Source organism: Papilio polytes, unplaced genomic scaffold (assembly GCF_000836215.1).
Source record: "Papilio polytes unplaced genomic scaffold, Ppol_1.0 DF822067.1, whole genome shotgun sequence".
Lineage (NCBI taxonomy): Eukaryota > Metazoa > Arthropoda > Insecta > Lepidoptera > Papilionidae > Papilio > Papilio polytes.
Window position 1 is genome coordinate 2,154,009 of NW_013527137.1, and position 12,496 is coordinate 2,166,504.

Genomic DNA, 12,496 nt, shown 5'->3' on the forward strand with positions numbered 1-12,496 from the left:
ATGCGCCCGTCGCCCCGTTGTAGAAGTACACCTGCCCCTGCGCCGTTGTACGCATCTCTGCAATAACAAACATTCCTCTCTATTATACACTACCAGTTTCTTGCAACTTCGTCCGTATTGAATTAGAAAATACAGTAGAACCTCGATAACTCAAACCTCGGTAGCATAAAAACCTCTATAATTTCAAGAAATTATTGTTCTCTTCCCATCAGAGCCCAAAACCTCTATAACATAGATTCTTGATAACTTAAAATATTTCGTGTTTCCCTTGGACTTTAACTTATCGAGGTTCTACTGTAATACAAAATGTCCTATGTTACTCGCAGGTTACCTTTCTAATGGTGAACATTTTTTTTAAACAGCCCAGTAGTCGCGTGAATCAAATACATACAAAAATCCGACAACAGAAATCTTTCTTCTTTATAAAATTAGTATAGATGAATCATAATTACCTAGTAGAGATGCACAATATTGAAATATAACGAAGTTGTAATGAAAATACTACGCCAGTTAACAAATACAATCCGTGTCTAGTGTGCATTGATTGGCCAAATTTGAACCAGGCAATAAATATGGTAATATACATACAATGTTTACAGGATCGTACAAACCAGATGTATCAAGCTTTGTTGCATCCCATAGTCATCAAATATCGTTTTAGTTACTTGTATGCCAGTAAGTGTTTACATAGCTGGCACGTGCCAGTAGCGTGTTTGCAAGTGGCAAAGTACACATAAAGTGAGAAGATGGAGTACAAATAAAAATAAATACAAACTTTTTGTAAAACAAATGAATGTAATAATGAATACTAACCATATCCAGGCGGCAGGTCGGTGGCAGCTATGGGTATGGTAGGTGAGGGCGTGGTGGAAGGAGATGTGGGCGTTGACGGATTCTGCACTTGAGGCGAACGCACTGCCGTTTGCGGCTGAGGCTCCGGTCTGAAAACGTTTTAATTTCACATAACATTACTGCACTGATAAAAATAATTAAAACATTTTGTTGCCTTTGGAATATTCACACTTTTTTTCTAAGCAATTGCATAACAGATAAGATGTTTTTTATTTATTCATACAAAAAACAATATTACGGACCATATATAATTTTACAAATATATCACATCAGTTGTTTTACTTATATATTTTAGTTTTTAATTATATATTGTAGTAATAGAATATTCAAGGAAAGGATCACTAGGTATGTTTTCTTGTATTAAAGGAGCCAATTGACTTCCCTTACTTCACTTAACATTAAATCTTAAATACTAGTTATAAAATAAAATTACCTTAAAGAAATTGAGGTGACAAGTGATACTTCTGTTTCGGTTACAGGTGATGACGGTGACGCAGGTGATGATGGTAAGCTGGGGGACATGGGTGAGGAAGGGGAGATGGGAGCGGTGGGTGATGTGGGGCAGGCGGGGGAGGGCAGCGAGGGGGAGCTGGGCTGAGTGGTTACAGGACTCAGTTCCTCTGACGTCGGCCGCTCCCACTGGGTTCTTCTGAGTGCATGGTTAACGTAATATGGCCTGAAAAAATATCGTTTTCTTGTTAGCATTATCTTTAGCTGTATTATCCATTTATACTCATAGAACAAACATACACTTCTTATTTATGTAGAAATATCAGCAATCATGCCATATTAAAAAAAACTAAAAGAGGCATAGACTTAAGACACGCTTTAGGGTATGTATTTTCACGCGTTAGACTTAGAGGCGCGGTAGTTTTGGGCAAAGATTGCTCTGCGAGAAAGGGCTAAAAACTACAAGCCAATATCAGCAAAGGAAGGAATTTTCAGGCAATGACAAGGACCTTCATAGTCATTTGAGCTTTAAGAATTGTACAAGAATTACAATGTTATATGGATAGTTGTTCAGAAACACCTTGTTTCTAATAAAAAAGAAAGACATTACTTTTGAATATAACAGATTACCTGCCACTAGACGTAAATCTCTCCTCCCAGTGCGGAGGTAGTGGTAAATGTGATGCATTAGTATTATTGATTGGTGGGTCCCTAGGCGCACGAACTTCTCCAGCAGGTCCCACCACTGCCAACGGCGAGCCTTCACCGGCAGCGGAAGCAGGCTCCCCTCTTGTACTATCTCTTGATAATAGAGACACAATTACTTGGCCACGAACACCGCAAGCTTTTCCAAGGTTCTCTTCGCATAGCTCCAAACATTGATCTAAAAATAATGTTTTTATAGCCAAAAGAAATGCAAGGCAATCTACACAGGTGTTAACAGACTAATGAAAGTTGTGAGCTTGTATTCTATTTATTGAAATCACTAAACACTTTTTAGTCATATGAATATATTGTCAACGAAACAAAGAAAATAATTATATACTTACAGCCTGTATCTTTTAATTTGTGTACTGTTGATGGTTGAATACGTACACAACCAAGAAAGCCAGATCCTTGTCTTTTGTGCACTTTTCGTTGGTTCCAAACACTGCAAAAATAACAGATTTTCAGTTTCCATTAATTACAGAAAATGCAGTTTTGTAAAAAACATCACGACCATATGAATTAATATTTAAATACAATAATTACAATGAACATAAAGTGTTATTTATAATGTTTACTTTAATATTTTCACTTAACCAAGTTATAATTTTTAATATGTATTATAAATGCAAAAATGTAGATGGATGGATTGATGTTTGTTACTATGTATCTCTACAATGGCACTCAGATCTTGCTGAAAGTTGGCATAAATATAGAGTAAAGTCTTATATTAGGATCATGCTATGTTTTTTAGTGATTCACACCAAAAGTATATAGACACTAATAAGGTTGGAAACTAAATGACTTATTAAAAACAACAAATTTTAAAATAGAATGGTTCTTTTACCTGATTGTGATGCCATCACCCTTAGAGAGGTACAGATCATAATGTGTATTCCATTTTGGATCTAATGTTGCTTTCACTGCATTTGTTGAATATACTTGGCCACTTCCATCAACTGATATTTTCACAAATGGGTCTGGTAAGCCTTGAAATAATACAAAAGTCAGTCAAGGTCTTGAGTTATCAAATTTTATTGAAAGAAAATGACATGCAAAACTACATATATATTTATATATATATATATATATATATTTTAAGGCACAGAAAGTAAATTGCAAATTTAAATGAATCCGAATTAACATTACGTCTAAATCATCAAATACTCTGATGTCATAATACTAGCATTTCCTTAAAATTTGCAAAATACATACTTAACGTAACTTGCGGTTTTACTAAATAAAACATTAAATATGATTACGAAGAATTTATAATTGAGGACACAAGAGTATCGAATCTCTGACGAAATAAATATTTGGTCGACATTTTAATTTCCACATTAATAACATTGTAAACACAATACTACGAATATAATAAAACCATAACAACTGCATATAATTAGCAGCACAATATTATTCCAATGCATTAGCTAACTTTTGATGTAATACAACGGAAACAGCATAATTGTTGCAAAACAAGTTTAATTTAATATGTTTTACTTACGAAAAAGATCCCTCCGGACCAAGTTTCTTGCACATAGTACTAAAATCAAACAACAACAATATTAGAAAAGATATCGAGGATATCAACAACGAAAGTAATTTGTGAAAGGAAGAGCATACTTGTGAGTCGAATTTTCTGTGCCCCATATTTTCGATTTGACACTGGTGTGGACATCGTTTTAATAATTCACCAACACATCACAATAATTTTATATGTGAATAATCGACATTATTTCTACTTCGCAGACCTGCCCACCATTTTTATTACAATTTGTTTTTTTATGCAATATGCAATGCAATATTCGCCTCTATCTATTCATTCAATTTTGTACATTGTCTACTTGTCAGTGTTGCCAGGTGTTGTTTTTCCTTATTTATTAATGAAAAATTAATCACCCATTTTCAGACGAATTTGAAATAAAATAAGCATGTAATAAAAATACATCTCAGTTCTCACAAAACATTTTAATATCAAGTTAGAAGCAATATCCAGTTAATTCAGAGGGCAATCATAAAATACCTAATATTCCTATTGGTAGCGGATATTTGGCTGATATCGGTAATTTTATATTATACTAGCTGTTCCTCGCGACTGTCCGCGTGAAATTTATATAATTATAAAAAGACATAGCATAAGTTACTAATTATTGGAGCTAACTACATCTATTCGAAGTAACTACCTACTGGTAACCTATGAAATAACCAATGGGGACTTTTAATAAAATCTGTGAACGGTTTACATTATTTTTATTTATTCTTGATGAAATGAATATTTTTCTCTTATCTTTACAATCAAGCTCTTGGGATTTTATCTCAGTTGGGCGTAAATATTATATCGTTATGTTTTATTTATATTCCTGGAGAAATTCAAAACCATTTTGTATATAAGAGTTAGATAAATACACGATTCGGATATTTTTTATCTTTGTAATTCTGTGTGTTGGACTGTTGACTATTGAAGTATCTTTCTTTTATTAACTTTTAAAAATAAATAATGATTGCAAACATATTATTACTTTTTCTTGCTATATCTATAAAAGATATTTATGTAAGTTTTTTGTATGATTTATAGATGTCTTTAAGTAAATATTTACAAACTAATAAGATGCGTTGGTAAAACTGATAAGTGACTTATGTTTGATTTATTTGCTTAACTACATGTAATTTATTACCTAACATTTGACGTATTTTTCTGCAATTTGATTATTCATATATAATTGATAATATCCTTTATTGTGTTTTATGCTGTTGTGTGCGTGAAGTGTTCAACGGCTTCTATCGGCCAACCGATATTTGCTCTTTGATTTGAATGTTTGCTATGAAGGTAGTTGTGAATAATTATAAACGAGGAATTAGATAATTTTTCATTTTATGTTTTTCTTTAAGATACCTGTTTTATGATTCATTTTCAGGCAATGAAGCCAATTTTAATTGTTCATGGGGGTGCAGGTGATATAGCCCAAAGCAGAGTGCAGGGCAAACTGGATGGCGTGAGATTAGCAGTGAGGGAGGGCTACAGGGTGTTGCAGCATAATGGTAGCGCTCTTGATGCAGTTGAAGCAGCTGTTGTATCTATGGAGAAGGATGAAAACTTTAATGCAGGTTTGCTTAACAATTTGAAATGTAAAGATTTTTGGACTATATATTTTAACACTACTATCATTTTATTATAATAGTGAAAATGTAAATTAACATTAAGAAGATGAACATGACTAAGTTATAAAGTGTTAGTAATTATATTATAGGGTATGGCTCAGTATTGAATCTGGCTGGAGAAGTGGAAATGGAAGCAAGTATAATGAGCGGTGAAAATCTGGATGTTGGTGCGGTGACATTAATAAAAGATTTTCTTCATCCTATTAGCATTGCTTATAAGGTTCTTACAGACTCACCTCACTCATTGATTGGCGGACAAGGTGCTAAACAATTTGCTTTAGATAAGGTGGGGTAGGATTAATTTATAAATTGATAAAATTAACAATTAATTTTTTTTTTACAAAATTTAGTATATTAATGAATTACTTTTTAAACTTTACAGGGCTTCCCAACAGTGCCTCAAGAATCATTGATAAGTGAAAATGCTCAAGCTGCATTAAAAGAATTTTTGGAGAATGGTGGAGAATTTGGAAAAACAGAAATTGGTGTTGCAGAGGTATGTTGGTCCAATTATATTTAATTTCATGCAGCAATAAATTTATTTCATAGTTATATGTGATTTTTGCTGCCTTTTTAACTTCACATGCATTCTAATCAGTAGTAGACTTAAGGTTTAATAGCTGTAAATTGCTTTGTTTACTTTATAACTTTGAACAGGGTGGTGTTGGTACAGTGGGTGCTGTAGCAATTGATGCCAATGGACATATAGCCGTAGCTACCAGCACAGGTGGCATGACTGGTAAAGTGGTTGGTCGTATTGGAGACACACCACAAATTGGCAGTGGCACTTATGCTGATGACAATATTGGAGGTGTCTCTTCAACAGGTAACAAAATTTTCTAATAAAATAGATAATTTGTGTTATTTCTATTGTTTTAATACATTTTGGTAATTAGTTATGATTATTTTTCTAAGAAGTGGTTATATTTAAGAATAATATATGTTTCTATGATAAAGAAAATTTTCTTGGAACAGTTTGATTTTTTGTCTACACTTTACAAGTGTATATAATACAAAATGGTGATCATTGGACACCTCATAAACGGCTTTCTGTGCTCGGCCTTTTCAAGTCTGGTGAAGCTGAATATGCCTCTTTAAGGCAAACATTGACAAGGCAGTCATAAAAAAATTGGTCACATCATATTAAGTATGTCAATGAGACTGGTATTAAGGCTGTCAATCTTCCTGCCAAACATTGCGATTATAATAAATAGCGCTCTTGAAGTTATCTTATCAGACTCTCATCCATTTTTTTATCAATAAGGGCATGGTCACTTTAGTTAGTGGATTTACCTATAGATATATTAAGGATATTACAATTTTTGAAAAAAAAAATGGATTGAAAGGCTTTTATAATATATGTTAATTTTGATCTTGGTCTAGGCAGATTTCAATTTATTCAAATTATTATCTCACACAGGTCATGGAGAATCTATACTAAAGGTCTGCTTGGCACATAGTATTATAAAACTAATGGAGAGTGGAGTTGATGCCAATACAGCTACAAAAGAGGCAGTTACAGGTGAAATTACTATTTGTATTGTGTAAAGCATATTAAGTCAATTTTCATCAATATGTTTTGTCCTTATTGCTATGTGCTAATTTATTACAGCTATGACATCACGTTTGAAAAACACAGCTGGTGCAATTACTTTATCAAAGGACGGTGATGTCGGAGTATATTTTTCATCTAAGAGAATGTCTTGGGCTTATATTAAAGATGAAAAATTGTTCTACGGCATTGAACATGGCGAAGTTCTTGAGGAGAATTATGTTAAGTGATATGCTGCTTAAAAAAACAGATGTATCTTATCATACTTTTTATTTTATGCAAATAAGTGAGAAATCGAATTTACTATATAATAGATTATATATTATGATTGTTTTATTTGAAGTTATTTAATAAAAATCATTTAATGGACTGATAAACTATAAAATTTTATTAAATCATTTTTTAGTAATTAACAGTGACAATTTTTTTGTTGTTCCCTATGAAACAAGTATTTTGATAAAGAAAAAAATTAGGCCCTGCAGGAGAGAACCTGTAGATATATATTTTTTAATTTGTTCAGGTTTTGGAGTACATTTAGGAAGGATTCAAGACAATTTTTTGACAACACTGGATTAGTGTCAACGTCAAACGTCGACTAAAGATGTCAATGTCAAATTAATATCAAATGATGTCATTTTAATTTCTATGTATAAAATGATTTTTAAATTGTATTATGTTTTTAATTTATGAATGAGTGTGATATAACTTTGAAGAGATTTCAAGTAACTTTATAAACTTAGAGTTCTACTTCCTTGATAATGCAAAATATATTAACCAATGGAAATATGTCGCTTAGATTTAAATCGACCGAATTACATTGCTTTAATTGGTTTTATAATATCTCACCATGTTTTCCTGTCAACAGTAGTAAAGTTAATATAATTACGGATCCTAGGAAGTTTTACGATACATTGTGTGAAAGATTTAAGAATGCCAGTCGTCGAATTTCAGTTGCCAGTTTATACATTGGCACAGGACATTTGGAAAGGAATTTGCTCGATGTTACACGGAAAAATCTTATGTCAAATAAAACATTACAATTGGATGTCTTATTGGATTACCAGCGAGGTACTCGCGGGGAAGTTAATTCTCGTACTCTGGTGCAAGAATTAGTGAAAGTGGCACAAGATCAGTGTAAACTATCTTTATACCAAACTCCACGTCTTCAAGGTTCCTGGTCCAAACTTTTACCAGCTCGTTATAACGAAATTCTGGGTTTACAACATATGAAATTATATATTGCTGATGATTCAGTTTTGTTAAGTGGTGCTAATTGTTCAAATGATTATTTCCAAAAAAGACAAGATCGCTACATAGAAATTGAAGATGTTGATCTTGCAAATTTTTATCGAGAACTCATAGGTATGATAACTGTGTAAGTTATGTTTATTTTGTTTTCTTTTAGTTATATTTTATAATTATTTGGTTAACAAATAATCATTTTATCCTATTCCAGATGAAGTAACAAAGTTTAGTAAACAAGAATGTGGTGAAAATGAGAATCAATATTCTAAGGAAACATTAACTAAGGAAGTTAATAAGAATATTGTAGACTTAATTGAGAAATGGAGAAAGAAACAAACTACAAAATTAGCTTCAACTGATGGTAAATTCAATTCTAAGATGAATTCATATGATATTTTAGTCCCATTGTTAAAATTTTAATTTTGTAGCTACAAAAGACACTTGGGTGTTTCCTTTAATACAAATGGGAGAATTTGACATCACTCAAGATGAAGATGCAACTTGCAAAATTCTCTCTTCCGCTCCCAAAGGATCATATCTCCGATTGGCTACTGGATATTTTAACTTAACTGAAAACTATGCTAATACTTTGTTAAAGAATTGCAAGGCTAATATCAGTTTATTAATGGCACATCCAAATGTAAGTAACAACAACTGATGATGGCAACAAAAGTGGTAAATAGCAATTAATGTACATCTATTTGTCAAAGTTTAACCTTAAGTTGTTTTTAAAGTTTTTTTTTTATTTTTGATTTCAGGCAAATGGTTTTTTGGGTGCAGCAGGACCGGCGGGTGGTATACCACATGCATATTCATTAATAGCGCAAAAGTAAGTATTATATTTTATTAAAAAATAAAAATCAGTTAAGTTAGTAATGGATTAAAAAAATATTAGTAGTCTATGTCTTCTGTGCTAAATTTTAGAGAGATCTATTTAGATGTTTTTGAGATTTCTAATGACATCCATCCATCCATTTTAATTAGTAAGATTAAAATGAATGTTACAGGTTTTGGCAAAGAGTTGTTGATTCAAATCAAGCAAGTCGCATACAAATGCTGGAGTACGAGAGACCGGAGTGGACTTTCCATGCAAAAGGATTGTGGTAAGTCATTGTTTTACTAAATGTTTCTTGTAATAACTTTAGAACATAACGTAAATTCCAGTTTTCATTAGTTTTAAAGACAAAAGGTTAATTTTAACAAATATTTAAATTGAAATCTAAGACAATGTTATTTCTTACTAGTATTGTAAATGCGAAATTTTAGATGGACGGATGGACGTTTGTTAAAGTTTGTAGTTTAATCGGCAAAATGGATCTTGATGAAATGTGGTATAGACTTAGAAGCTAGTCTAACACATAGTGAGTACACTTTTTTTTAATTCCACGATGATGGAGTCGTGGGCGAAAGCTAGTTAATAATATATTTTAATCCGTTTGACTGATTGTAGGTACTACCCGGCTGGCAGCGGGCGGCCGTGGGGGACGGTGATCGGGTCTGCCAATCTCGGCGAGCGCTCTGTCAGAAGGGACCTCGAGGCGCAAGCAGCGATATTTACCACCTCACCCCAGTTACAGGTAATATATTAATATTTTATGTTTCTGCTTAAAACATAATTTATATTATTTTTAATTCCGCGCGGACAGAGTCGCGGGCGAAAGCTAGTATTATATAAAAACATGACTTTATTTGTTTAATTGTATAGGAGAAGCTCCACGCGGAGTGCGCGCGGCTGCACGCGCACGCGGCGGAGTGCGGCGCGGCGCTGCGGGCTCGCCGCACGCCGCTCTGGGTGCACGCCACCGTCGGATTGTTTAGGACATACTTCTAGCACATTTATTAGAAATTAATAAAAAAAACAACAAGAAATTATCCCACTTAGAATACAGCAATATAGGTATAATTTAGCTTTAGATAGATATCAATGGGTAGGAAATTAATTTCCTAAACTAGCATTGAATTTGTTAAAGAACACAAGCTTTTGCAATTAAACATATGGGCGTATGTAAGAGGAAGGTCATTTAAGTGGCAATTTTTCTGACACCTCGATTTGACCAAAATTAAATGTTAAAATATTACTATTAGCGATATAGTACAAAATTTGCTGTGATTTTTTACTAAGTAATTTGCTAAAGAGTTTCTAGATTTCTGTACATTACTTTTATTAGCGAAGGAATCTTTTATTTGATATTCGTTTCATTTATTCATGTATTAAGTAAATGTTTTGTTTTTAAAGTACACTCGATTTAATCCAAAATTTTATCATGTCCAAAAAGTAGTATACAAAATGGTAATTTACAGACTTAATGGGTATCAAATTAATACAGTCACAATTTTTTTTTACTGTTTTTTTTTACTTCCATTGTTAGGAAGTTAGCTTTTGTGCTGTTGGGTTGATTTTATTAAAACATAAGTATTATTGTGTGTATGTTTTGTTTTATTGTTAATGTCAGTGACATCATGTGATTTATTATGTATGATAATTGTTGTTATATTTAAAAATAAATTGTAACATAACTTGATTTTTATTTTTACAAGTTGACATATAGAGATTTTCATCTATAGAAGAGTACCTACAAAAAATAAAAAAAAAACATATTGAGTTTTTAATTATTTTAATCGTAATCATTCTTATTTTTTTTACAATCACATAATTAATTATTATTTTGATTCACACTTAAAATAAATTTTAAAATAAATTAAAAGAAAACACTCTGTAATAATAATTTATACAAAAATTCAGTCGGTTTGTGACGTCATTCAATTACAATAAAAAGTATACAATGAAGTTTACAGTAATAGGAATCAGGCACATTATAATACAATCTATTCACTAATGAGTAGAAGGATATTTCACTAAAACATGGAAATACCTAAAAATAATAATAGGTAATCAACGTCTACCGGATGTGGACGAATTACTTGACAGTTTAAAATAAACAATACAATAAATAATCGATCGATCCACAAAACAAAACAAAAACTCACTTTTGAGCATAATCTTATTACAAACAGATTAATAATCATTGCAATTGAGCATAACGTATTACTTAATTAATAATACTTTTATTAAAATCAGTGAAGCGCATCTATGATAAAGTTAAAAATGAGCAAAAATCGAATTAAAAACGTTTATCGTTGAATCAACTTCGATCGAATTAGGATGGAAAAGTGTCATTTTCGTTATTTAAGCATGGACGACTTTTTTATTCTAATCTTTGGTGTGCTGGCCGTAACGATGTCGACCTTTGCCCGGACGCAATGTTGAGTACAAAACGTCAGTTTGACGTTTGTGACGCGCTGTCACTGTCACTGTCAGTGCGCCGGCGCGCCCCGCGCGGGACATGTCGGTAACGCCTTCAAACCTAACACTACGGACGCAGACTGTTGGTACAAAAATAGTTCACCTATTCAATACAATTATCACTACTTAACAATTAAGTATCGCGAGGAGGCGGCGGGAAATATTATACTTTGACCTTTCAATCGGAGGAAACAATTAAATGATTTTAAAAATACATTTTTCTATGAGTTCAGTTTGGGCAGACAGTGTAGGGTAGAGGGCAGTGGCCTCCTGCAATCATAACACTACTTATGCGTATCACACTAAGGTAAATTGACTAGGCGTGTTTTGAGTCAGTCACGCTGGCTTCGTGAACTTTTCATTTAGGCTTTGATATCTAGTGAATAATATAAATGATACTAGTAATGGAAATTATGAAATTACAAGTTTTGCCATAAAAGTAGTTTTGATGGAAATTAGAAGAGAATAATCACTGGTTCTATCTTGGGACTAGTTGAACGAATAAGTTTTACTAATATCATTCATAATACGCTTAAAATTAAAAACTTAAATAACAGTCTACAAAGCCGTGAATTATAATCTTTGAGCCGTTGGTAGCTCTGCGCGTATTGTTGGCACGTTTGACCGCTAAATATATTTACACAAATCTTCATCAACGTTATTTTATCGAGAGTGCCAACGTGCTGCCAGTGTGTGTAGAATTGGTTTTTCTTTCATTTAATTTCCTGGTAAATGTTATGGTGAGGTGTCTGGCAGCAAGACGCGCGGAGGCTCCGTGCTGCGGACTACTGCGCTGTAGTGCTTTGTGTTATGCAGCGACTTTCTGAAAATAAATAAACAATAAATTAAAATTCGAACTTCTTTACTTAAGTCTATGTTTGATCGTGGTCAAGGGCTAGTTTATACATAAGTATGCAGTTGCAAACTGAGTCCTTACGAATTTAAAAAATAGTATAAAGCATAGCCTATGTTACTCAGTGATAACGCAGCTTATTATTAATGAAAGAATTTTTGAAATCGACCCAGTAACTTTTTCAATATGTACCAAACGACAAATCTTTACATACAATATTTACTCACTTTAGAAATTAAAAAAAAACTATAAACGTTCAAAAGTGTTGAGCATACTTACGGATCAGAATCCTGCATTGGGCGGGTCGGGCGGCAGGTAGTGGAGGTCAGGCGCGGGCGCGGCCAGCAAGTTGTGCAGCACGGCGAACAGCGTGCAG

The 12,496-nt window shown here is 32.8% G+C and overlaps 4 protein-coding genes across 8 annotated transcripts in view; 2 read left to right on the forward strand and 2 right to left on the reverse strand.

Annotated features, from left to right (window-relative positions):
• Positions 1-3,851, reverse strand: part of LOC106106830 (E3 ubiquitin-protein ligase SMURF2) — an 8,015-nt gene extending 4,164 nt beyond the window's left edge. Inside the window, exons 1-8 of the mRNA XM_013287488.1 lie at positions 3,631-3,851; positions 3,512-3,550; positions 2,855-2,996; positions 2,352-2,452; positions 1,933-2,185; positions 1,286-1,528; positions 814-941; positions 5-57 (exon numbers count right to left, since the gene is read on the reverse strand). Of these exons, the coding sequence (XP_013142942.1) occupies positions 5-57; positions 814-941; positions 1,286-1,528; positions 1,933-2,185; positions 2,352-2,452; positions 2,855-2,996; positions 3,512-3,550; positions 3,631-3,685 (1,014 nt within the window). The 5' untranslated portion in view covers positions 3,686-3,851. The remainder of the gene's footprint in view (positions 1-4; positions 58-813; positions 942-1,285; positions 1,529-1,932; positions 2,186-2,351; positions 2,453-2,854; positions 2,997-3,511; positions 3,551-3,630) is intronic.
• Positions 3,612-7,095, forward strand: LOC106107226 (probable isoaspartyl peptidase/L-asparaginase CG7860). 5 transcript variants are annotated; one of them, XM_013287996.1, is made up of 7 exons: positions 3,612-3,632; positions 4,923-5,112; positions 5,256-5,452; positions 5,549-5,662; positions 5,824-5,992; positions 6,587-6,688; positions 6,779-7,095. In XM_013287996.1, exons 2-7 carry the CDS (start codon positions 4,926-4,928, stop codon positions 6,946-6,948), a joined length of 939 nt encoding a protein of 312 aa, XP_013143450.1. In that variant the 5' UTR covers positions 3,612-3,632; positions 4,923-4,925; the 3' UTR covers positions 6,949-7,095. The 5 variants fall into 5 exon arrangements, with proteins under 5 accessions (XP_013143450.1, XP_013143448.1, XP_013143449.1 ...); XM_013287994.1 differs by lacking the exon at positions 3,612-3,632 and adding an exon at positions 3,993-4,069; XM_013287995.1 differs by lacking the exon at positions 3,612-3,632 and adding an exon at positions 4,159-4,182.
• A 230-nt stretch (positions 7,096-7,325) lies between these two features.
• LOC106107225 (CDP-diacylglycerol--glycerol-3-phosphate 3-phosphatidyltransferase, mitochondrial) lies at positions 7,326-10,267 on the forward strand. Its single transcript, XM_013287991.1, has 7 exons — positions 7,326-8,080; positions 8,175-8,324; positions 8,392-8,603; positions 8,722-8,792; positions 8,971-9,066; positions 9,414-9,540; positions 9,669-10,267. Exons 1-7 carry the CDS (start codon positions 7,477-7,479, stop codon positions 9,792-9,794), a joined length of 1,386 nt encoding a protein of 461 aa, XP_013143445.1. The 5' UTR covers positions 7,326-7,476; the 3' UTR covers positions 9,795-10,267.
• Positions 10,268-10,641: 374 nt separating this feature from the next.
• Positions 10,642-12,496, reverse strand: part of LOC106106831 (rhomboid-related protein 3-like) — a 13,931-nt gene continuing 12,076 nt past the window's right edge. The window contains exons 5-6 of the mRNA XM_013287489.1: positions 12,400-12,494; positions 10,642-12,090 (exon numbers count right to left, since the gene is read on the reverse strand). Of these exons, the coding sequence (XP_013142943.1) occupies positions 12,403-12,494 (92 nt within the window). The 3' untranslated portion in view covers positions 10,642-12,090; positions 12,400-12,402. The remainder of the gene's footprint in view (positions 12,091-12,399; positions 12,495-12,496) is intronic.